Source organism: Papilio polytes, unplaced genomic scaffold (genome assembly GCF_000836215.1).
Source record: "Papilio polytes unplaced genomic scaffold, Ppol_1.0 DF824047.1, whole genome shotgun sequence".
Lineage (NCBI taxonomy): Eukaryota > Metazoa > Arthropoda > Insecta > Lepidoptera > Papilionidae > Papilio > Papilio polytes.
In genome coordinates this window covers 1-23,863 of record NW_013525157.1, presented here as the reverse complement: position 1 = coordinate 23,863, position 23,863 = coordinate 1, and the positions used below count along the sequence as shown (strand labels likewise).

General features: G+C 33.1%; 5 protein-coding genes across 5 annotated transcripts; 2 read left to right on the top strand and 3 right to left on the bottom strand.

Moving 5' to 3' along the window:
* Positions 1-13,032: 13,032 nt before the first annotated feature.
* On the bottom strand, positions 13,033-13,948 carry LOC106100549. The gene is made up of 2 exons (XM_013279419.1): positions 13,849-13,948; positions 13,033-13,449 (listed from the first exon to the last, which is right to left on the bottom strand). The coding sequence occupies exons 1-2, from the start codon at positions 13,906-13,908 to the stop codon at positions 13,090-13,092; spliced, it is 420 nt and encodes a 139-aa protein (XP_013134873.1). The 5' UTR covers positions 13,909-13,948; the 3' UTR covers positions 13,033-13,089.
* Positions 13,949-16,099: 2,151 nt separating this feature from the next.
* On the top strand, positions 16,100-16,667 carry LOC106100315. The gene is made up of 2 exons (XM_013279137.1): positions 16,100-16,159; positions 16,308-16,667. The coding sequence occupies exons 1-2, from the start codon at positions 16,100-16,102 to the stop codon at positions 16,665-16,667; spliced, it is 420 nt and encodes a 139-aa protein (XP_013134591.1).
* A 2,403-nt stretch (positions 16,668-19,070) lies between these two features.
* On the top strand, positions 19,071-20,253 carry LOC106100551. Its single transcript, XM_013279420.1, has 2 exons — positions 19,071-19,134; positions 19,894-20,253. The coding sequence occupies exons 1-2, from the start codon at positions 19,075-19,077 to the stop codon at positions 20,251-20,253; spliced, it is 420 nt and encodes a 139-aa protein (XP_013134874.1). The 5' UTR covers positions 19,071-19,074.
* A 575-nt stretch (positions 20,254-20,828) lies between these two features.
* Positions 20,829-22,141, bottom strand: LOC106100524. Its single transcript, XM_013279392.1, has 2 exons — positions 21,721-22,141; positions 20,829-21,218 (listed from the first exon to the last, which is right to left on the bottom strand). Exons 1-2 carry the CDS (start codon positions 21,802-21,804, stop codon positions 20,844-20,846), a joined length of 459 nt encoding a protein of 152 aa, XP_013134846.1. The 5' UTR covers positions 21,805-22,141; the 3' UTR covers positions 20,829-20,843.
* Positions 22,142-22,297: 156 nt separating this feature from the next.
* LOC106100313 lies at positions 22,298-23,134 on the bottom strand. The gene is made up of 2 exons (XM_013279136.1): positions 23,075-23,134; positions 22,298-22,672 (listed from the first exon to the last, which is right to left on the bottom strand). The coding sequence occupies exons 1-2, from the start codon at positions 23,132-23,134 to the stop codon at positions 22,298-22,300; spliced, it is 435 nt and encodes a 144-aa protein (XP_013134590.1).
* Between the last annotated feature and the right edge of the window lie 729 nt (positions 23,135-23,863).

Below are 23,863 nucleotides of genomic sequence, written 5' to 3'. Positions count from 1 at the left end.
TACAATAAGTTATTGTTGTTCTCTTTCTTCTAAAGCCTCTCTATTACTGGAGGTTGGCCGTCAACTCATCGAATCTCTGCCTCTCCTGTGCTAAGCGAAAAAGTTGTTCGACGCTGGCGATACTACTCCACTCCCGGATGTTATTATCCCGAGTTATACTCGATGCGTGCCTGCGTCTCGAAATCCGTAATAAACTAAATCGACGAAGAACTAACGTCATATCCCAAGCAACTAGCACAATTAAATTGTTTAAACTTTCTTAAAACATTATCATAACTAATTATTCGGTAGGTCGCACCATCATCAGTGCAAGACGCGACGCGACGCGACCTCGAAGAAAGTCCATTTACACTCGCCCTGAAAATGGGCCCCCGATGGGTTCGTAACTATGTGGAGCCGCACTCGAAAGAATACATAGATGTAAGCGCTAGCCGTTTAAGAGCTAGCAGAAATTAGTATTTCATGCTGATAGAAATGGGCCGGACACATTATCGAACCAGTGACGTCACATGCGTGAGGAAAGTCTACATACGTGCCACTGAGTAACCTAACACTGAGAAATGCGCCTCGCATTGATCTTTCTAACGAAAAAGGAAATGACAAAAAAATTAAAAAGAAATCTGCATTCTTATCTTTTTCTATATCGGTACATCTCTGTTATGCGTGTTCTAACATAGATAATTATGTGGGCCAAATTATCAAATTACTTTAGTAAAATTAATTAACATTTAAGAACACGGAAAAGAATCTTTGGTTCTGTTTGTAAATTCACGCTTTCGTACAAAAATAATATCACAAAAATTACACGGACTATTCCAATTATGCAATCTTCATCATATTCAAATTAACCCACCAATAACAATTTCTAGACCAAAGAATAGCAATTATGTTGACGCAATGCCGATTAGTTACGATATTTTACGTATATTATGAAATCTAGTGAAATTGTGTTAGTAGTATTCGCGATCCGTACGGAAAACAAACAATCACAGCATTCCAGCAGAGTTCATTGTTTTTGCAACTTTTTATCGATGTAGAGAACATAACTTTAGAATAAGATAAGAGATACCTTACACTAAATGGCCAGTTGGCTTAGTATTTCATATTGAAAGAAAAAATAAAAACATTTTATTGGATAATAGAAGTAAATCTCAAGGATATATCGATTAAAATTAAAAGTAATCGATATTGGACGCAAACAGAAAATTAAAGATAGACTAGAACACTGCGTGGGCTTGTAACCTATGATCGCAAGGTCAATACTTCGAATTTAAATGCCTGTAACGATGAATTTGCATTTTTTAAAAATATAGTAACCGTTATGTGACAATTACTGTATTCCATTATTTAGCATTGGTTTAGTCAGGAATAAGGACACTTATCATCGATGTTAAAATGTAAACCATGACTTTCCAGTGTATTTCATCTAAGCATTTATTATCAAAATTACTTTTAAACCATATATTTGTAATATTTTGTTATCAAACATAATAATTTAACGTTTATTTTATACGATTTAGACATAATTCTCTCGCTTTCAACACAAAGCTACGCCCACACATCGATCGTTTACGAATTTTTTAAATGGTTCAAAATCACTAAATCACCATGTATTATCGGCTCTTTATCGCTCATTAAATAACACATTATACAGCTATAAAGTTAATGCACGTCCACGAACTTTACAACAAAACAAATATCACAGTCATTGAAACCAGTTTAAACCTGTCACCGGCAAATCGTGTAAGCCGTCCGTTTATAATCTATCCCGGCAAAAAGGACTCGACGAATTGCATATTGAAGTATTCATTTCTTCTTTTAAAACGTTTTCGGTAAATTGTAAAGGCGATATTTCATAGGTCTAGGAGCTCTAATTCGAATTTTTCTTCTATTTCCCTTCCTATTTTTATCTTTTATGGAAGGGTTAGGAAGGGAAAATGGATTTTACCAAGTTGGGGACACATTGGAAAGGAAAGTAACCTATTACTGTGCGTAGATTTTGAATTAGACAGCCGATCTGCCTTTGCTGATGTTTTTGGACAGAGTCTAAAATTTTCCAGGATAAATTACAAGAGGACGATATACGCGATTTACAGGTGACATATCTAAGTTACATAAGTTACGGCGGCGCGGCATACTTTGCCCACCAGCGCTCATTGTTATTTGTGTAGCGCATACTTAACAAAGTTTGCCACAAACTTAACCTGTAAATGGCTTGTTACTTGCACCCGATTGTAGCTGTTATGATTGTTAATGAGCTCTGACATAGTTTAATTAGAAACTATTCTTTCCTTGTAGTTTATTTAAATTTCAAAGCAACATAGGCTAAGCACCCATGTTAAATTTTTTATTAATTTTTTATATTACAATTAGACGTAACAAAAGTTTAAACACTAAGCTAAAAATTGCTAATATTTTATTAGAAAATGATATTAAAATATGTTAACATGTTGAATTTGTTTGGATCTTGGTTAAATTAGAATTATCAATTATGGATCAAATTTCACGTGATCGATGTGGTCTGGTTTTCCTCGTTATTAACTTCCATAATATGTATGTCATACACGTAACACAAAATAATATAGTACGTCCATTGTATTTTAATAATTTGTTTATTATACAAGGCAAAATTTTTAATATTTGAGTTTATATACACAATTTTGTACTTGCAAGTCCTTGGTTAAATTCTGATCAAGAAAAATTTTGTAACGGTAATTTCGAATCGTCACCTTGCGTTATGTCCTTGACTCCTTGACATTGAGCGAGGAAGGTCATTTCTCCGATACATTGCGTATGTCCATACATGCTAAGAATAATAATTCCCATAAGTAGTTACTTCATAAAAATGCCTTTTCTAAATTTTGTTGTTTATTTCGTTATGCAAAATGATTGACATTCAAGATCAAATTTTAAAGAACGATTCTTACAAAGGTACTGTTAAACTTGATTCTGTATCAGTCTAGTTAATAAATTATTTTTTCCTATATTATTTGCAACAGTTACCACAAATATACTTGTAAAATGATTAAATGAATTATTCATGATATGCTTATTACTACACGAAGACGATTCTATCGCCATGTTTCTTAGTTAATAGAGATAGTGACAGCTATTGTGGTCAGGTTACGAAATGCAATCGACTGGCGCCACCGGGTTTTTGTCTAAGATCACGCAAACTATATTAATGTTTTAACAAATCACATTTGGTATCTGATCTTTAAAAGATAACTACCCTGTCCTGACTATCTTATCTAGAGAGTAAGTGGGTCAGGGGTTTGAGCACTTGACTTGTAATCCAAGGGTCTTAGTCCCATATCTCGCCATATATGCCAATGTGATTTTCCATTTTTCTAATTTCTTATGTATATAATTTACCCGACGTTCTTACGGTGAAGGAAGACACCGTGATACAACCTGCACATATTGGCGGAGAAATTCAAAGACATGTGTGAAGTCAACCAACCTGAACTGGGGCAGCCTGATTGCCCTCGAAGCCCCTCAGTAGGAACGTATAGTGAGCTGGTGATGACTCTGTCTTGAGTGTGCCTTTTACTAAAAACCTCCTCTGTGGACATAAAAAGTGAGACTGGATAGGAACCCGAAGGTTTAAGTTCTAATCGCTTGGCAGCCTCACAACCGGAGTTGTTCGGGTCACTGCTTTATCTGTAATTAACCTAATAGAAGTAAATTACCACCCAAATTGTCCACGAATTGACCTGGCATGAGCACACGTTTATCTAAAATGTGTGATGAGGTCGTAGGCCGTTGATTAGTGAAAGTGGTTGCGTGGTTCACACCACACTTCCCTGATGCAATAAATGTGTTTCTTCACGTACTGACGGACTGACATACGTACAAAGTGATTCCATCACTCACTTTTTACCTCCACACTTATTATACCCTGCGTCGTAAATTACTGTAATTCAATGAGCTTCGCAGAATGACTTTTCGATAACAAAAACATATCATAAAATTGTTACGTATGACAAAGGAAATTTTCGATTCCCATATAAATCGAGATTATCATTTCATTAGTTACCATTGCCGAAACATTTTTATAAAAACTTGTTGAGTCTGTTCAGTGAGAATCCATGCTTACAAACAAAATTCAGATTACCAATAGAAAAATAACAAAAGTGCTACTTGTAATTATAACCCATCAATCTAAAAACTATTACGTATATTTGATTCTTTAAACGGAGGTCATAGTAATTGGCTTATGCGTATTGGTAACCGCAACAAATCTTGTAATCATCGGAGGACGTTGCCGCCAATCACCAAAAATTTTCCGATAGATTGATTTTAATATTCCCTTCGGTATTTTTTTCTAAATGTATTTAAACGCTTTAATTAATTACAAATGTTTGTGGTTTATAAATCTTAGGTGCGACAGGAATTAATTACATCAAATCTCCGTCTCAGAAGACCGTGCGCACACCTGAAAAAAAAAACTATCGCACAACTGTTTAGTTACATTTAGATTCCTACAAGCTTATATGGAGGCGTACACACTACCCGATTTTTAATTTTGCAACTTAATAGTTTAATCGCCTGCGAAACAATCCACAATCGCACAACAGTTGTGCGATAGTTTAGTCAGAGTTGTGCGCCCGCTCTAAGCCACGCCTCTGCCAAATTAGGCGATAGTCTGATTTGCGCAAGAATTCGCCAGCACTGAATACTACCTGTATGCAAGTTATTCTTAAGTAAATACGAGAGTGAATACCTTCTTGGAACGTCGCGTGAGAACTCCTAAGTACGGTTAAGTGTAACTTAACAGTTTCGTAACCGTACGTAAGCAGTCCACGTGTGTTAGGTTTTGTGAGCACGGATGTTGAATTATCGTGCAGGAGTGCACTCCAAGTAACACCGGTTACCTCACAACACCTTTGTACACTTGTCCTCATTTTAATTAGACAAAGAATTATTTGCTTTTCATAGTGTTCAGAATTTTAAAAAGGAGTGTCAAGAGATTGAATATTTGTCTCTAACTATTTTAATTATAGTTTTGAAATTCATGTCATCATCACCATCACGAGCTCACTGTATGTCCCCACCGAATGGCTCATAGCCTACCCTAAGTAAGGGTGACTAGGCCATAGTCAACCACGATGGCCAAGTGCGGGTTGGTTGACTTCACACATATCTTTGAATTTCTTATCCGACTTATGCAGGTTGCATCACGACGTTTTCCTTCACCTATGAAATTCATGTATAAATTGTTAATGTGAACGTAACTTGTACTAATTTTATTAATTTAAATCTTATATCATTTGCGATACTTTGCATATTTTCTATAAGAGTGCGACGGACTGTAAAGCGGAAAAACTGCATATAAGGATCGGATACTGTTAGAAAAGAACATTAGAATGTCTAAAACTAAATTAAAGGTTTTTAAATGAATGTAAATTTAAATGTATTGAAATAAATATGTAGGAATTATTTTTACGATAATTGATTGAAATTCCAAAGTATTTTTACATCTTATTTTTTATTAATTTATGAATGCATCGATTTCAATGTTATATTATCCAAATCGTTGATGAAGGTTATCGTATAAACGTATACTAATCTGCATTTTTCTCTTGTAAATTAAAATGTTTAATATTAACCAATATATAATTACAGAATGCAGTCTTGCAAAATCGTCTGCAAATTTTAAATAATTTATGCAATTGTCAAAAACATATATTTCAAGTAGTCTTGCGAAATAACATTTAAAAATATGAACGTCTCTTTTAAATGTTATGATAACATCGATTATGAATGTAATTATAGATTTACTAGCTTTAACACGCAACTCTGTCCGCGTGGAATTAAATAAAAAGGTACCCTATGTGTTTGTAAAAAAGTCCATGAAATATGGTATAGATGTAGAGCATAGTCTGGTAAGACTATACCATATTTCATCAAGGTCCGTTCAGCCTAGGCAGCAAACTCTAACAAACACACATCTAAACTTACACATTTATAAGATTAGTAAGATATAAAAGAAAACACAACAAAGTTTAGACTCAAGAGGTAGTTGAGCTAAGTTTATTGGATTATTCACACAAAAAGCTATTTGTATGCATTTTAAAAATAACTAAAACAATGCGATGATTTTTGACAGATAACCTGCGTTAAGTTTTTAATTTTAATTGAGTTTTAAACATCCATATTATCTTAACAACTGATTAATTGGCGAATTAATTGTGAAAAACGGTAAAATACAGTATCCGCCATAAGCTTTAGATTGCTCAATAATTCCCAGTATTTTACCCAAGACCTTCGTAGTATGTTAACCCTATAATGCTAAGTGACATTGGCATGAAGCAAAAATAGTATAAAATTGCATGTTACGTAAAGTGTTATATCTTTCACTATTCCGTATGATAATTAGATGTGAATTATGGCTTCAAACGGTATTTTTATTTGGTTAAAGGTATTTAATAACATGTACCACTTGTCGTAGTAAATGATTTAAAAACGACCCTGCTATTATTTGCTTTTTTTTTTTTTTTTTTTTTTTATTTTTTTTTTATTTGCTTTTATTTGCTTTTTGGCCCCTTTAATCCATTGTACTCAAATTTATGTATTTAAATCTAATAAATGATACCTTTTCTTGATAAGCCCACGGTTTCCAATTTGTTATTGGCCGATTGCAGTGAGACACAAATTAATGTCTCGTATACGAAAAAAAGTTCTGAAGAGAGAACATCTTGGCTTAAAACTCCTCGCAAAAGACACCAGCTCTCTTTACGTTCCCACTGAAGGCTTCGGAGCATACCCTAAGTTAGGGTCACAACAAAAGTAAGCATTATATATTTCGAGCTGTGTCCATAGTCCATGGTTTAAGTAGCTAGGATGTTTGCCAATCTTCTTTAAGATGGCACCAAAAGAAGTTACCTATTTTTTTTATAATTCACGCTGTTCATCGATTTTAGCTCAATTAACTCTTGACTCCGCGTTGAGTAATTTTTACATATTTCGTTTGATATAAATAAATAATTACATTCATACATAATCTATGTCTTCATAAAATTCAAGAGACTTGCATATTTATAACTGTTTTCGCAAGATTTTGTGAAATAAATAAAACTCAATTATATGTATGATTTAATGTTTGTTGTCAGTGTTGCAATGCCGCGCTCCCAAATTTTATATTTAAGTAATTATTTACCGTAGCGATTTTGCATGATTTTAATAAATTTTCACAATTTAATACCATATCTTATATAACTTTTATGTCACATTTATTACTGGATCATACTCTTCATTAAAGTAATATCTTTAATTAAAAAAAAAAAACTTCAACCGGATGCCAATGTTTTAAGGGCGATTACAAGTACCAAGAGCCTTACCATAAAAATTTAGACAGTGTTTATAATACATTTAAGCTTAAATACATGTCAAACTTTTTTATACCGTCACTAATAATGTACCTAGTCGTATATACAAAGCAGTTAAGTTAGTGTAGTTTATGGTAAAACAAAACCACGTTGAATTCTATGATATAAATCAGCGGTTAAGGTGTCAAAACATGTGTGTAACTAAATAGTGTAAATACTTTTAGGTTAGTACAGTTTTTAAACTCACCTTTTATTAAATTTCTTGCAAGTAAAATTATAGTATGTGTGTGATTTTAATGACTTTGTTAACGTAAACATATTTGCATAAGAGGAAGTATGCGTTAATAAGTTTAAACAAAATGCATTTAAAATGTATTTGTAGAAAACACTGTTAAACAAAACATGCACATGCAAACCGTAAAATAAAGTTAAAAAAATATTTATTTCAAGTAAACTTTTACTCTCGATTTTCAATATTCCATATGATTTTAAATCTTACTAATATTTTAAATGTGAAAGTTTAGATGGATGCTTGTTAGAGTTTGCAGCCTAATCGGCTGAACGGATCTGGATAAAATCTGGCATATACGAGTATAGAGCAGAGTCTAGAAGAATACATAGGCTGCTTACTTTTGATTTTTTTATTCAACGCGGACGGAATCTCATGCGAAAACTAGTAGTATATTTTTTTGAAGATAAAGACCTGTTGTTATTTACTTTTGTTTCACAACTTACGTTTGTGTACACTATTTCGTATGTGAACTTTTTGAGTCATATTTCTCACTATTCGGCGAAAAACATTCTAATTAGACGCAGTGCGTAAATGTCAAATACACTACGCATCTCCTACACAATCACCTTTTTACAATCTAATATTAGTACGAGTTATAAATCGATTGTATTTAATCTAGCTGTTGCTCGCGACTTTGTCCACGTTCATTTAAAATATAACCTATGTTACTCAGCGATAACGCAGCTTTTTAAATGTGAAAGAATTTTTGAAATCAGCCCAGTAGTTTATTTGGTAATTAAAAACAAAAATAAAAAATTACTGATGTTTCCTCATAAAAATGTTAGTATAGAAAACTGATACATAAGTTTACATAAAATGAATAAGTGTGTCGAAATTAATTTAATTGATTTACGATTAAAAAAAGGTCGTAATAAAAGTTTGCTGGCACTAATATTACCAAATTTAATCTGATAAATGAATTTTGTAATAGCGTAGTGATTTTTTTCTGTCCTTCATCGCATACTTGATGTATTTCGAAGTATACCGATAATCCCCTCGATCCTTTCTCATAAAAACGTACGCAGTTTTAATAAACGTCACTGAATATTGGTAAATTTAGTATTATTTTATATTTAGTATTTAGTTAAATACATACGTTCTTTGTAAGTGCCGTGACGTGTTGACATGTACAGTTGACCAACTATTCCTTGCAAAGATCCACGTCACTTGCTTACCTTATTACTATAGTGCTGAATAATGTTCTTGCGAAAATGTCACTAGAAAAATAGCGCACGAAATTGAGTAAAGGACTCAAGTAAAATTATTTACAAGCTGTTGTCTACGACTTCGTCCATGCAATATTAGATAAAAAAGTAGCCTATAATATGCCCGTCTATGTCAGCTACCCTTCAGTGAAAGTCCAGTAGTAATCGATTTTGGAGATTACTCAGAACAAACGCGGTTTGCGAACAGACAGACAGAGAGTATAAAAATGACTATCAGCAACGCAAATACATCATCCTCCCGAAATCTGGAATTTTTCTTTTGATTTTACAAACAGACACTTTAACTTTTTTATATGTATAGACTAGATGATTACACATTAGTTACAATACCACAACAAAAATAATAATTAATGCAATTGTTATGTAAAACTGTTATTTACTTTAGGTCGTTTGAATTGTCTACCGCATCGACAATTTGAAAGCATAACAAAGCTAACGTTCAATGGATTTTCCGGACAATTAATCGTACAATATACGTTATGTATGCGACCTCCGTATGCAATGTGAGAGTAAATCCGTCGCAAAGTGATGTAAGGCTATTATTCTAACGATTTCTCTGCATAACTTTTAACTGGATTTGTTACATCTTCTGCAGTATTTGTACACGTAGATAAACTAATGTTACAGACAGAGAATCTTAAGTAATAATTCTAATTCAGGGCTTCCTAAACTCTGCATCGCGAGTTTTAACGTTGGTGAGAAGCCTCCCAGCGTTGTCCCATAATTTTCCGAACTGAAGTCCTGTTTTGAGTAGATATGGTCAGATATACAAGCATATTCTTTCTTTTAGTAGCCGGAAAATATTAAACTAAAGACCTCGTTTCATGTTTATCTTAAGACTAGCTGTTACCGTGCGACTTCATTCGCATAAAATTATAAAAAAATTATTGTGTTGTTTACATGTGTCAAATTATCAATTGCAAATGTCAAAGTGACTTGACATTATACATACCATGGCAACCTTGCTTCCTTGATGTTGGCAGCAACTTATGGTATCTTTCCCACATTAGGGTTTTTACCCAAAATATTTACCCCCTAAGTTTAATGGCGTGAAAATATATAGCCTAAAGCGTGACGTAAGTGTAGGGCTTTTTATTAAAATAAAAATTATTCAAAAATTTGCTGTAATTGCTGACATCTTAGGCAATAAAGAAGTGTGTGTTTACGCTTTATTATAATGGTATAGATTTAGTTTTTCTTTCTAATGAAAAAAAATGCCCTACTATATGATGTTTATTATTAGACTATTAGTCTAGTATTAAAATTTGTAAAGTAAGTTTTTCTGGAGGTTCCATTAAATATAACACTTTCTGAAAGGTACATATTACAAATAAGATTAGGGAGGCCTGCTCTAGTCTTTATTTAAATAGACAAGGTAAACACAAATGCAATTAAACGCGAAGGAATTCTCGACCTTCAACTGTTTCCATATGACCGTCCTCTCAACGACGTCGGACGTTTAGTATTCCACGATAGTAAAGAATTAAGTAAGATACGACTAAGTATTCTACGTGATTGTGGATTTAGCGGTATTGATTGTATATCGTTAAGAGTACATTCTTACAACAATTTCGATTGTAAACATGAAAAAAATTATTCAGACTGCGAATAACTTTATACACTGTAATGTTTTTTAAAACACATCGTCTCTTAAAAATACGTGGTTTCTTGTACACTTCAGAATTAAAATTTCCTTCTACTTTCTAAAAATTCTAATCCCCAATCGAAGTAATCATTTAAATGTCTATGGCATTTTTACTATCTGTACTTCTATACTCTATACTATAATAATAAAGCGTAAACACACATTTCATTGTTGCCTACGATGTCAGCAATTACCGCATATTTTTGAATAATTCTGTTTGTAATAAAAAGTCCTTTACTTACGTCACGCTTTAGGCTATATATTTTCACGCCATTAAACTTAGTAAGTAAATATTTTGGATAAAAACCCTAATGTGAGAAAAAGGCCATAAGTTGCTGCCAACATTAAGGAGGCAAGGTTGTCATGGTTTGTCATCATTTCATGTCATTTTGACATTTGCAATTGATAATTTGACGCATGTAAACAATAAAATGAAATTTTCTTAATTTTATGCGGATGAAGTCGCATGGCACGGGAACAGCTAGTTGTTTTATAAAAGTTTATTTTAAAAGACGGGCCAAGGCAAAGGTGTCAGATTTTTTACGTAGTAGTAAGGTGTTTAGTTAAACAAGTTTTTGCTTTACGATTATGTTCTTTAAGACATACGGCTAAGGTCTACATGTAACTTTGTGTTTAATTAACAATTAATAGTGTGTTTTATGTGTACACAAACAAATACGTTTGCTGTTAATATTGAATGTTTGTTGAAGCTACTGCAAGCTTACACATTGTCTATTTGCATAGAGTACTAAACGCAACCAAAAAAACTTGTAATTTGTCTTTTGAAGGCTATTTCTTGATAATAGAAACAAAAACAAATCTTTCCTCTTTATAATATTGGTACAGGTAAGGGTCCGCACTGTTTTTTTATCGTAAATAAAAAAGGGCATTCATCAACAATTTTTGTTATTATTTTAAAACAAAATATTTTAACCATGAACAGAGAACACGACATAATACTCAACAATATTTTTAACAGGAAAGATTCTAGAATTACGATATTTTTTGATATCCGTCAACTGCGCCATCTCCTTACTGCTCAGGGAACTAGATAAATCGCGTCACCAATTCGTCGATTTCATAGTTTACGTATTCACCACCAGATGGCAAGCAATACTGTGAAAATTTTATATTTTACACATCAACCACTAGATGGCAGACAAGTAAAGCAAAAAAAAATTCAGTCAATCATGGATTTTTTTATTTCATTTGCAAAGAAATTAAGTAGTTTCGATCCCACCAATATTTTTATAAAAATGTCCAGCAATTCTACAAATCACAATTTCTCAGTAACTACATGAAAAAAGCGCCCGTACTTTTACTTCGAGCAATATATGCAAACATGCACTTCGACTGAATATTTTAAAACACAAGGTGTTCTGTTGGACATTTAAAAAAAACATACAGACGAATTGAGTACCTCCTTCTCTTGGAAAGTCGGTCAAAAACAGTGATGTATCGAGTTCGAGTTAAATAAAACGTACTTACCTATCATATGCGATCATTACCAAGTAAGACTAATTTGGATACAAACTTTCCAGCTATTGAAAAATACCTCTTCTATACTATTATTATAAAGAGGAAAGGTTTATATTTTTGTATGTATTGAAATAACTCAAAAACTACAGGACCGATTTTGAAAATATTTAACCATAAAGAAGCTACATTATCAGTGAGTAACATGGCCTATGCTATTTGTAAATTTTTAATTTCACCCGGACAAAGTCGCGAGCAACAGCTATCGTTAAATAAAACTAAATGTGGATATAAGGAAAATGTATTTGTTACAACAGGCTTACGCTGAGTATGTTAAGCATAAAATAGTCATTGCAAGTCCTGTCAACGGAAATGTAAATATACATATTAATATATTACCCTTTCTAACAACAGTCTAAACTTGTTCTAGGGCATGGTTAACGACAAAAGGCATATGGGTTATTTTAATCCATATATTTTCACACTATAATGAGGAAAACAAATTTATATCTTATAGATGTCTTGAATAGTTAATGCAGTATTCTTAATGAAACTCTACAATAAAAGTGTCGTACTTTTTTAACCTTGTAATAGATATGTTAATTTTTTTTTGTGGTCTCTGACCTAGAAAGATTTTTATTGTGTTGTAGAAATTGTATCACTAATTAAATAAAAAACTTTGAAAGTATAGACATCGAGTAGAACAATATTTATTACTTGTAGAGAATTATGACATGACTAACTTTCGCCCAAGAGTGGATTTAATAAAAGCAAGTAATCTATGTTGTTATCCAGACTATGTTCTACATCTATACCAAATTTCATCGAGACCCGTTCAGCCGTTTATGCTACAAACTCTAACAAACATCCATCTAAACTTTCGCATTTATAATATTAATTCCACTGCATTATTTGAACAATATCGAGATTGGACTAAAGCTGCACATTATATGCAAAGTGTTATCTCTGATGATGATCATTTTCAAGTTATATTTTGAGATATAATTGGGTACAAGTACTAAAATTTAGTAAAAGACAAACTTTTAATATACTATCGTTTATTCCGGAACTATATAATGTAAGAAAAGAAAACAGAGTAGAATATTTTTCTAACAAAAATTAAACAGCCAAGTGAACGGGGGTGTTCTTGTAGAAGCATTCGACAGTTTTATGCATTGTGTCAATCTTATTTGATTCTTGGTTTTTGTTGCAAGTTTCCATGACCTTAGCGACCCCGTCCTTGTGTTCGCTGCCTTCGAACAAAGTGAGGAGAGCTTCGTTCAGGTGTCCATCTTCATCGGCGTAGTTGGTCTTGCGCGCCACACAGTACAGGAAGCTCTTGCTGTCGGGATCAGTGCCAAATTTGAGTTTAAAGAAATTATCGGACACCTCTTGACTGGCTCCGGTTTCTGTCAAGCAGGTAGAGGCCGCCTCCTTAGCCACGTTGACGACGATAGCCGGCAATTGGATGGAGGGTTTCTGTGAAAGGGAGTTCAGAAATATTTAAAAAAATATATTTACAAGACTAAGGTTTATGTCGAAGATGACAGAAAACTGTCTGTCTGTTTAGGAGTATTTATTATATTTACTTTTCATTTGAACTTTTCCAGATGTTCTGTTGAGCTTTGAGTAACACTGATCTTCTAAAGAATAATAATGTTAACAGAAACAATACTGGTTAAATAAACTTTATAATTAAAATAGGCTTATGGGCCCGATAGCACTTTTCTCTTGAATATTTATAGTACACATCGCCCAAATTTAGTATGAAAGTGGAATATTATGAAGTTTCATGCAACACTATAACATGGTAATCTAAAAATGTTCTCCTAAGAGATTATTTTTCTAAAACGAATTAATGATAGTAAATGTACTTACAGAACCCTCGCCGAGGGCGACCATAGACATGAGGGACAGGACAACCACAAAGTACAGCATGGTGATTGAAGGTATTCACTTGAGGTCTTACTGACTTCAATTGTTACAACTGAATGATGCTTACCTCTTGGTTCAAGTAGTATTTATATCAAGAAACACATATTATAATGACTCAAGCTTGCAATCAAGAAAACCTAATGATTCGAAAAAAAATTGTAACCATAAATTTCGATTTTCCATTTACTGCAACCAAAAAAAAAAAACAATTTATTTAATGCGTTCTTTCCATTGTGAATGGTAATTTATGCCTATATTGACGTAAGTGAAACTTGCGTTATACTTTTTCAGTGGTTTTTTTACGAAATTGGTACTCTGAACCATTTTTTCCAATGTGGGTAAACAGTGTAGTGGTAATGTTATGACGGTGATATCCGTATCTAGTACAGTTTTATTTTTTCATTTCTAAACGGCACCGAATCGCAATTCTGAGGCAATTTGATTGACCACCTTCAGCAATAGACAAATCAAAAACATCATCATTATCAGCCTTAGGTCGTCCACTGCTAAACGTAGGCCTCCGCTATTAATTGCCACGATACCCGGTCCTGTGCCGCCCGCATCCAGTGCAGTCCCACAACCTTTACCAACAATATTACGAATATAATAGTGATGTTAAGGTTATTAGAGGCAAAAATCCTATTAATCCTAAAGTAGTTTCTTTGACATCATAATAAACGGCATTGGAAGATCCATGTGTGTCGCCAAGGGTTCAGGGAAAGGGCAATCAAGATGCCTCCTAGATCTAGCCTAGATAATCGGTTGGCGACGCCTATGCAAAAACTTCTATTTATATTTAAGAAACTGTGCAGTTCAGTGTATTTTTTTAAAGAAATGCCATAAAAGTGCAATAAAATAGAGTTTTTCTTTTTCCATGTTAAAAAACTAAGTTTAAATTTTTATTTGATATTAATTAGTTTTTAAAATAACCTAAAAGATTGTTACCCTACATGTTAAGCATTGTTCTTATCTTACTATCAATAATTATTATGTTAGATTTTTTTGTGTAAATAAGTGCGTTTTGCAATGTTAAATAAAACATCAGCCTTTAATTAATGAAATAATTGTGCATAGTTCAACATGTATGGTAATATAATTAACGAGAAAAAAATAGCATTCCTAGTTAAAATATATTATATGTTGTATAGTGAACAAATTGATTAGATACAATAAGATAAAATAAAGAAACTATGCAGCATCTAACTTCATTTTTCACTTGTTTCTTTTAATTACACTTTTAGTGTATTATTTCTACTTAATATTATATAGATACAGTTCGAAGTTCAACTTTCAACGTAATCTAATAGTAAATAGCTATTGTTCGACATCAATGAAGGCCAAGAACGAAGTAATTATGCAAACACTGAAAACATTTCCTGAAGCGTAATCGTTATGGATGTATCAATAAATACAACCATGAGAAAAAAAGATATATTACAAAAAAAAAAAATTTTCTGTTAATCCTAATTAGAATTTTTGAACAACGAAGATGCGGTTTAATATTCCGACATCTAATACCGATGTTGCAATTATATGAATACCTACCCTTATAACAGTTTCTTGATGTAACTACAGAAAAACTTAAAACTGAACTTGCAACTACTAACGCCATCTATTGTCGATTGATGAAATTCTAACATGTTTGGGGCCTATTTCGTTTCCATTTGAAATCATAGATGTCGCTTTTTTTTAAAAAATCTTTTTTTTACTTACTAAAATTAATAAAAATCGAATTGATTTTCATATAACATAATTTTAAATTTCATTGTTTCGCTTCATTTTGTAAATTGTTTGTTTCATATCTGTCCGCATTTTTTTATTTTACTACAATACAATTAATTATTAAAATTGATGAAGATAAACGACTGCCTTGAAATTGGGACTTTAAAGCCAAGTAGCTAATAATTTTGACCATAAAATGCTATTTCATAGACACTATTTTTGTTAGAAAACTAAGACCAAACCATAGAGATCACAAATTGCAAACACTTCTGCAGTGACTAGCATATCGAATCAACTAAGAATATATGTGTAAAAGGTAAAAAAAAAATCTTTTTTGCAGATTAGTAATTTTTTTAAGAGTATTGCTGATTTTTTGCGTGAGTTGAAAGCAATATAAAAATCAAACTAGACATCTGTTGTTCTATCATTCAATATCCAGTGCTAGAACCGTACAATACAAATTAATTCAAAAATGAATTACACAATTCTCCTTATAACCGCACTTTGTGTAATAGCCACAAATGCTTCACCGGTAAGTTCTCAATAATGTAATATTATATTTTTTGCATACTGAAAAACATGAAGCACATATAACTGGAGATTACTTTCCAATGATGAAGGGAAAAAAGTTTGAGTTTAAGTTCCTTTTTAGGCTAAAAAAAACATTTTTTTTCTTCCAGGCGCCTTTTAAGCTGCCGACACAGTTGGTTCAGAAAGTAAAGCGCGTAGGAAATCAGTGTATTAAAGAAACTGGTGCTCCGGCCGACTCCCTCACAAACACCATCCCTTGGAATCTCGCTGAAAACGAAATAAACAACAAATTCTTGTTTTGTCTTTGCAAAGAAAACAATTTAATTAACGATCAAGGTGACTTTAATTCTGAAAAGGTTATGAACGTTTTCTCCAACAGCGACAAAAAAGATGACATCGCTAAAGTATTTACAGAATGTAATGCGCTAAAAGCCAAAGATAAATATGACACTGTGTACAAGATAACGGATTGTTTCTTTGGAAAAGCACCTATAAGTTTGTCTTTGTAAATTTCCGCGTCATCAAAAATAAATGTTGAATTTTGTACTTCAATATTTATGTGAAAGAAAATGAACGTTATTAATAACACCTTGTTACTTTGTTGATTATAGAATGATTATAAACTATGACAGTTTTTTATTGCAGCCCAATTGAATCCGTGTGTGAAATTGAGTCTATGTCCCAATACTGTCAATCTTGAAAAATAATTGCCTTAACATCTCCATGTTACACCAATCTTTAACACTAAAATACTATAATACTCGTGTTCAGAATCCGTATTATCGGGACATCTGGAGGTGTTCCATTTATCTCAATAACGTTTGGATATAATCAATTTCCCGGATTTTCTGGCCTCTTACAATTAAGAACATGAAGTATGTTAGTGTTTTATACATTTGTTTGTTGAACTATAAGCAAGATCTAACTTTCGTTTTCTCGTAATTACACTATTAGTGTACTATTTCCATTTATTATTATATAGATATAGTTTGAAGTTTATAACTTACAACTTAATCTAATAGCTAGATAGCTCTTGTTCAATCAATGAAGGCCAAGAACGAAATAATTAGCAAACATTGAAAATATTTCCTGAAGCGTAAATCGTGGATGTATCAATAAATAATGCCATATGGAAAAAAACACGACATTAAAACAATGTTTTTTCTCTAAATCCTAACTCATGGACATGGTTTCATTTCCGACATTTATCATCAGTGTTGCAATTACCTACTCTTACAACAGTTTCTTGAACATCCAAATACAGAAAATCATGATAACTTGGAACTACTAGCGCCATCTTTTACCAATTTACAAAATTCTTACATGGCTATTTTAGTTTGGTTTTAAATCATTATATGTCACTTAAAAATTTTAAAATTTTTTTTTTCTTTATTAAATCGATGGGAATTGAAATGATTTCAAATCGTTTTTAATTTTATGAATTCTTTTTACTTACTTAATTAATTAATTTTACGTCTGTGTGCAGTTTATTATGAAAATTGCACATGCAATTTTATCATTCCCCATTCCTGTTCTGGTAATACTTACATAATTACTAGAACATGAATGAGTCCTTGTCGCAAAATTGAAGTCGAGCGAGACCTCAATAATTGTCCCATTTATCCTTCTATGGTGATGGTAACTATGTTGGACTTAAGGACAACATTTATGAAAAATCTTGTTTTTGTTGTCTGACGTCAGCAGATTATTGCTTCAGATGGATTTCAATGTATTATTGTTATCGTAAATGTATTTACCAAAAACAATACAACATACATAATTCTATATCAGACATTGCTAAATAAAACAATCTTGTGAAGTAAATGCCGCAAATCTAGCTTATTCCTTATACGAGTACATATCTTAAACCTGAAATTAAAACAAAGTTATTTTAATAGAGAATGGAATTCAATTATTTATTTGATCTTGAACTTGGATTGGATAGTCCTCACCGTAATTCTTCACCAACAATTTATGTTTAAAACTTTTACCTGTTATATATTGTGTTACTTTTACCTGTGAAAATGTAAACACTTTATTTTATTGTTTATATTTTTCAAATTCTCAACTACAAATTTCAAAATACCATAATAAACTTGCTTTCTTAATGTTGAAAGCTTGTAGTTTATGGTTCCTTTCCCACGTGAAGGTTTTATTCCAATGTATTTACTCCCCAAGTTTAATGCGGTGAAAATATAAAGACTCAAGCGTGTTGTAAGTGAATGGCTTTTTATTAAAGAAAGATTTTTCAAAAATATGCTGTGATTGCCGACATCTTACGCCACAAAGTTGTGTGTGTTTACGCATTATTACATTAGTATAGAATATAGATTTTCAAAAATATCACGAAATCAAAGAAAACTGCCATTAACATCCGAGTCGGAATGTCATGTGGGGTTATCAGTCAATTTTTTTTTTACTTCATTACATTACACTATTTTTCTACAAACAAGGAAATGATTGATATCTGGCTACTCTGGGTCACTGTTAGAAAGAGACACAGGGGACAGTTTTAGCCCTCTCATTCGGCTTCAATTTTATTTGCGTGTAACAAGACTCTTATGCTCTTTACATAAGGTTTATTGTCTTTATTTTAACTGCAAGATGATAGATAGAACTCATTCCTGTTGCATGTAGTACTTATTACTTCCATAATAGCGTCAGTAAGGATCAAGTGAAAAATGTCTAATAATGGAATTGTCGACTATGATTCATCTAATTATTTTTTGAATCTTTTTTTCACCACCGCACTGATTCAACTTACCTTGATTTTGCAGATTAGTTATTTTTTCTAGGGCATTGCAAATTTTTTGGCTTCAGTTGAAAATAATATATAAATGTGAGCTAGATATCTATTGTTTTATCATTCAATGTCCAGTACTGGAACAGTAGAATTGGAGTGAAATTAATTCAATAATGAATTACTCAGTTCTCCTTATCACCACACTTTATGCATTAACCACTAATGCTTCACTGGTAAGTTCTTAAAAATGTAATTCTTATATTATTTTTGGGACATTAGTGGTTATATCAGGAGTGCAGGTGACATAAGGCATATAAAACTGGAGGCTAAAAAGAGCTAAATGCAGATTAATATGTTTTTGTAGAGTAAGCCCACCACCACCCATGGCCCCACCGACCCTCGGGTCATACGGGCCGAATCGCGGGAGGGGCGCGCGGTTTGGCCAGTTTCGGCTCCGCACGCACCTTCTTGAGTCCCTACATGTTATTTCGTCCATTCCTTGGTGTTGAGTCACTCTCCCCCTAATGGGCATGACGAAACATGAACACCATCGCCGTCGGACATCCACTCCAGCGCCTATTCTAGCCTGCATCATCGATGATGCCATCGATGCGCGAACTCACGCAGCCTAGCATAGTTCGCCCCGTTGTTGACAAGATCCAGATTATAAATCGGACCCGGATACCGCCGAGTAATCCCGTCCATCATCTTCTTTCTCAGGTTTGCATACCGAGGACACTCCCACAGAACGTGATGAGCATCCTCCTCATCCTCACCGCACTCACACATACTCGATTCAACCAGAGTCATATCGTACAGCCTCTTTCTAAAACATCCATGGCCGCTGAGAATCTGCGAGACTTGGTAGTCGGGTGCGACCCAGGTGGCCCTGAGTCGAGCCCTTGCGTCCGGGAAAAAGCGAAACAGCTCCCGACCTTTTGTGTCATTTGTCCATCTTTTCTGCCACTCACACAGATTAATATGTTTTGCAGGCATCTCTCAAGCTCCCAACGCACATGGCTGAGAAAATAAAACTCGTAGGAAGTCAATGCATTAAAGAAACTGGGGCTCCCGCCGACTCACTTACCAACGCCATCCCCTGGAATCTAGATGAAAATGATATCAACAAAAAGTTCTTGTTTTGTCTGTTTAAAGGAAAGAATTTAATAAACGACCAAGGTTACTTCGATCATGAACAAACTATGGCAGTTTTCGCCGCCAGTGACAAAAAAGATGATATAACTAAAGTGTTTAAAGAATGTAATGCGCTAAAAGCCAAAGATCAATATGACACTGTATACAAGAAAACAGATTGTTTCTTTGGAAAAGCACCTATAAGTTTGTCTTTGTAAAGTTTCTTGACACCAATTAAAATGTTGAGTTTTGTACTTCAATATTTATGTGAAAACAATTAACTTTTTAAAACGTCTTGTTACTTTCTTGATTATAGAATTATTAAAATTATCATAGCTTTTATTGTAACCCAATTAATTTGTCTATGTCCCAATATAATCAATGTTGTAAGTGTAATAAGAAGTGCTTTAACATCTCCATGTTAGGTCAATCTCTACGATATTGCTATAACTACTCGAGTTCAGGATCTTTATTATCGGGGAATCTGGAGGTGTTCCACTTTTAAATCTATATTCGTTTGAACGTTTTGTTCGCATTGAAACGAAGACACGGAATAATCAACAATAGGATAAATTTTCAATGTCTGCATAAACAAAGAACGAACGGCATTTTTTTAATACATTACCATCGTTTACGAAAATCAATAAACCTATTTGGAAGAAGCGGTGCTCATTCCATTGCAAAAAAAGGCAATTTGTCTCTAAATAGAACACTTCTAAAGGCTTTGACTGTACAATACACCTGTTTTGTATTCGTTTATATACTTGGGATTTTAAAAATAAAACACGATCGATGAAAATTTGTTATTTTAATATCGTATTAAAGGAGGTCCTAAAATAACTGGTGAATTTTTATGAAAACATTTGACAACTTCATACAGCGTCTGAGTTGATTTTCTTGTTCTAATTTTATTACACGATTCGAACACTTTTCTAACTTCCTCCTCTTGATCACAGCCGTCGAAAAGGCCCAGCATTACTTCGGTCAAGTGGCCGTCTTCATGCGCCAGGTACAACGTGTAACAAACGCAGAACAGAAACTGTTTGGTCAATTCGTCATCCGGGAACTTGAGTTCGTAGATGTTTTTTATCGCAACACTTGTGGTTTGAAAAAGTAACATACAGTTGTATGTCGTGCTAGCCATGTGATCACCAAACTCTTTTGGTACGTGGACTACAGGTCTCTGAAATTGAAAATTTTTTACTTTTAAATTGACTAATCAAATTTCATATATATTATTAAATATTATAAATGTAAAAGTTTAGCTGAATGGATGGATGTTTATTAGAGTTTGTAGCCTAAACGGCTGAACGGTTTTCGATAAAATTTGGCAGAGATGTAGTGGATAGCCTGGAAGAACACATAGGCTACACAATTTTGTTTTTTTCTCATTCCACGCGGACGGAGTCGTGGACAAAAGCTAGTTACTTAATAATTTAGACAGCAATCAATCAGGAACTGTATACAATGAGTAAAAATACATAATATAAACAAATTAAAGACGGCTCAACTCACGTTTGATATTCCAGTGTCGGCACCGACTAGTTTCGGACCGATGTATTCTTTATCAGGGCGACTATTATGATAAGATCAAACGTAAGTTGACCTGTCTTTAATTCGTTTAAGATAATCTCTCGCGAATTTAATATATGTAGTATTTGAAAATTCAATTCAAAACAACTCACCTTATCAATTTGTGCAAGCGCTGCGGGTAACATTATGTACAACGTTAAAAAGCAAATCATTGTGATGAATTTTATCGCGAACATGCGGTAGCTCTGTGTTAATACAGCTTCTGGTTATTCAATAAATGCCGTGAGATTCAAAACAGTTCGTTTGTTATGGCGATCTTCGTCCACTGAATGTTATGAAACTGATTCAGAACAAGGTACAAGTACGTAAGCAACACACTCATATTGCACTATAAATCAAATATAAATTATTCTTAACCCTTTGTAGCTAAGCAAAAGATCTTCATATTTTAATGCACTGATCTATATAGATGGATAGGCATTTGCTTGGATATAACAGCTTTTGATTCATTACGACTTAAGCGCGTTTGTTGATGATTAACTGTCATTAAGTTAATTCTATTATTAGTTCCGACCATCAATAGCAATAAAGCCTGTCCATTTATAGAGATCAGTGATTTAATGTCAAAAAGATGAACATCTAACAAATATTAAAATATATAATTACTATAAAACAATCCTCAACCTTATTAATTAAATAGTAATATGATACTAACAATTCACATATATATTAATATCGAACTAAATCCGGACCTAAAACGACTGGTGAATTTTTATAAAAACAGTTGGCCACTTCGAAAATTGTCCGAACAGGTGACTTGGTCTTAATTTTGTTGCAAGATTCGAACACCTTTTGAACTTCCTCTGCATGTTCGCTTCCATCGAAAAGTCTCAGCAGCGCTTCGGACATGTGGCCGTCTTCATCGGCCAGATACGTCTCGTAACTGACGCAGTAAAGAAACTTTTTGCTAGCTTCATTATCTGGGAGTTGAAATTCGAAGAAGCGTTTTACCATAATACTTGAGGTTTGCAACTTTATCATGCAATTGAAGGCAGTTTTCGTCATGAAGTCACTAAGGTCCTTTGGTATGTGGACTACTGGTCTCTGAAAATGAAAATGATACCCAGGAAACATTACTATTTTTTGAACAAGGGCAATATTCATATGTCTAATATTGTGATTTTTGGCCGAATCCTGAAACGAACCCCAAACTTTTGCTTCGTAAGCGCCACTTACAATTTTTCAGATGTTAACATTTTAGTGGAATTTGGAGTTTACGCTTGCCCTTATCATTTAAAACTCTGTTAAACATTTAAATGTCGTTTCAATATTTGGCCGTGAATCGTTGTTGTCATTGTCATGTTTTTAAACGGGCAAAGTCAGTCAGGCTTGTTGGTTTTTAAACTAACGAAACAATTTAGCGATGACGGTGATTAGATTAGTTTATGCAAAAAGGTAAAACGGAATTTCTCTTTTTTTTTAAAACATTAATCCAAGATCACTCACCGTATCGAGTTCCACGAGCGGTATCGGTAAAATTAAATACACCATTAACAACCAAATCATCGTAAAAAAATTATCGCAAAACATGTGGATAATCCCGGTATGGCCATTCAACGAATGATATACGAATCAAAACAGTTAATCCCTTCCGGCGACATTCTTCTACATAATGTTATGAAACTAACAGACAACAAGGAATTAACACTTACACTGCGTTTACTTAATCTACAAACATTTTGTCATAACTATACTTTCTTAATATAGCAAAGTATGTAGTAGATCAACGATGAGTCCCACTCTAAAAAAAAATTACCCCCTTTTTGGTGTCGGGGGAAAAAATCTTCCAAAGATACACTGTGGTAAAAGAAGTTTTTAGACCTAACTTCAGGTTTATTCTAGACTTATTAGTTTTATGGATAAAGCATGATACCATCGAAATAACTAGAAAGTATGCTCGCATCTTACTTAAATACACACAGGACGAAGTCTTTTATACTTACAAAGTAATTTAAATCGATGTAGATATAGGCAATTGTGAGCATTTTAGCTGTAACACTGAGAATTATTATAAAATCCATTGACTGTTGTCAAATTATTCTTATTACTTGAAAAACTAAAACAAGAACGAAGGATATTTACATATCGACATAGTTGAGTCGATTAATACACGCCAGTTGGTCCAACCTCCACTTTGTATACGACACTTTTATCGCTTGGAACTTGAGTGTTATGTGAGTGCACTATTTTTAAACTATTTTTTGTATAGTATGTATTTTTTTTTTTTTTTTTTTT

What these genes read in the sequence shown, in the direction of transcription:
- LOC106100313 (XM_013279136.1), bottom strand. Translation starts at nt 23,134, where the DNA reads ATGATTTGGTTGTTAATGGTGTATTTAATTTTACCGATACCGCTCGTG. An exon ending in CGCTCGTGGAACTCGATACG is followed by an intron (nt 22,673 to 23,074) that starts GTGAGTGATCTT and finishes TTTCATTTTCAG; the next exon opens with AGACCAGTAGTCCACATACC.
- LOC106100315 (XM_013279137.1), top strand. Translation starts at nt 16,100, where the DNA reads ATGAATTACACAATTCTCCTTATAACCGCACTTTGTGTAATAGCCACA. An exon ending in TAGCCACAAATGCTTCACCG is followed by an intron (nt 16,160 to 16,307) that starts GTAAGTTCTCAA and finishes TTTTTCTTCCAG; the next exon opens with GCGCCTTTTAAGCTGCCGAC.
- LOC106100524 (XM_013279392.1), bottom strand. Translation starts at nt 21,804, where the DNA reads ATGTTCGCGATAAAATTCATCACAATGATTTGCTTTTTAACGTTGTAC. An exon ending in CGCTTGCACAAATTGATAAG is followed by an intron (nt 21,219 to 21,720) that starts GTGAGTTGTTTT and finishes TTTCAATTTCAG; the next exon opens with AGACCTGTAGTCCACGTACC.
- LOC106100551 (XM_013279420.1), top strand. Translation starts at nt 19,075, where the DNA reads ATGAATTACTCAGTTCTCCTTATCACCACACTTTATGCATTAACCACT. An exon ending in TAACCACTAATGCTTCACTG is followed by an intron (nt 19,135 to 19,893) that starts GTAAGTTCTTAA and finishes TATGTTTTGCAG; the next exon opens with GCATCTCTCAAGCTCCCAAC.
- LOC106100549 (XM_013279419.1), bottom strand. Translation starts at nt 13,908, where the DNA reads ATGCTGTACTTTGTGGTTGTCCTGTCCCTCATGTCTATGGTCGCCCTC. An exon ending in TCGCCCTCGGCGAGGGTTCT is followed by an intron (nt 13,450 to 13,848) that starts GTAAGTACATTT and finishes TCCCTTTCACAG; the next exon opens with AAACCCTCCATCCAATTGCC.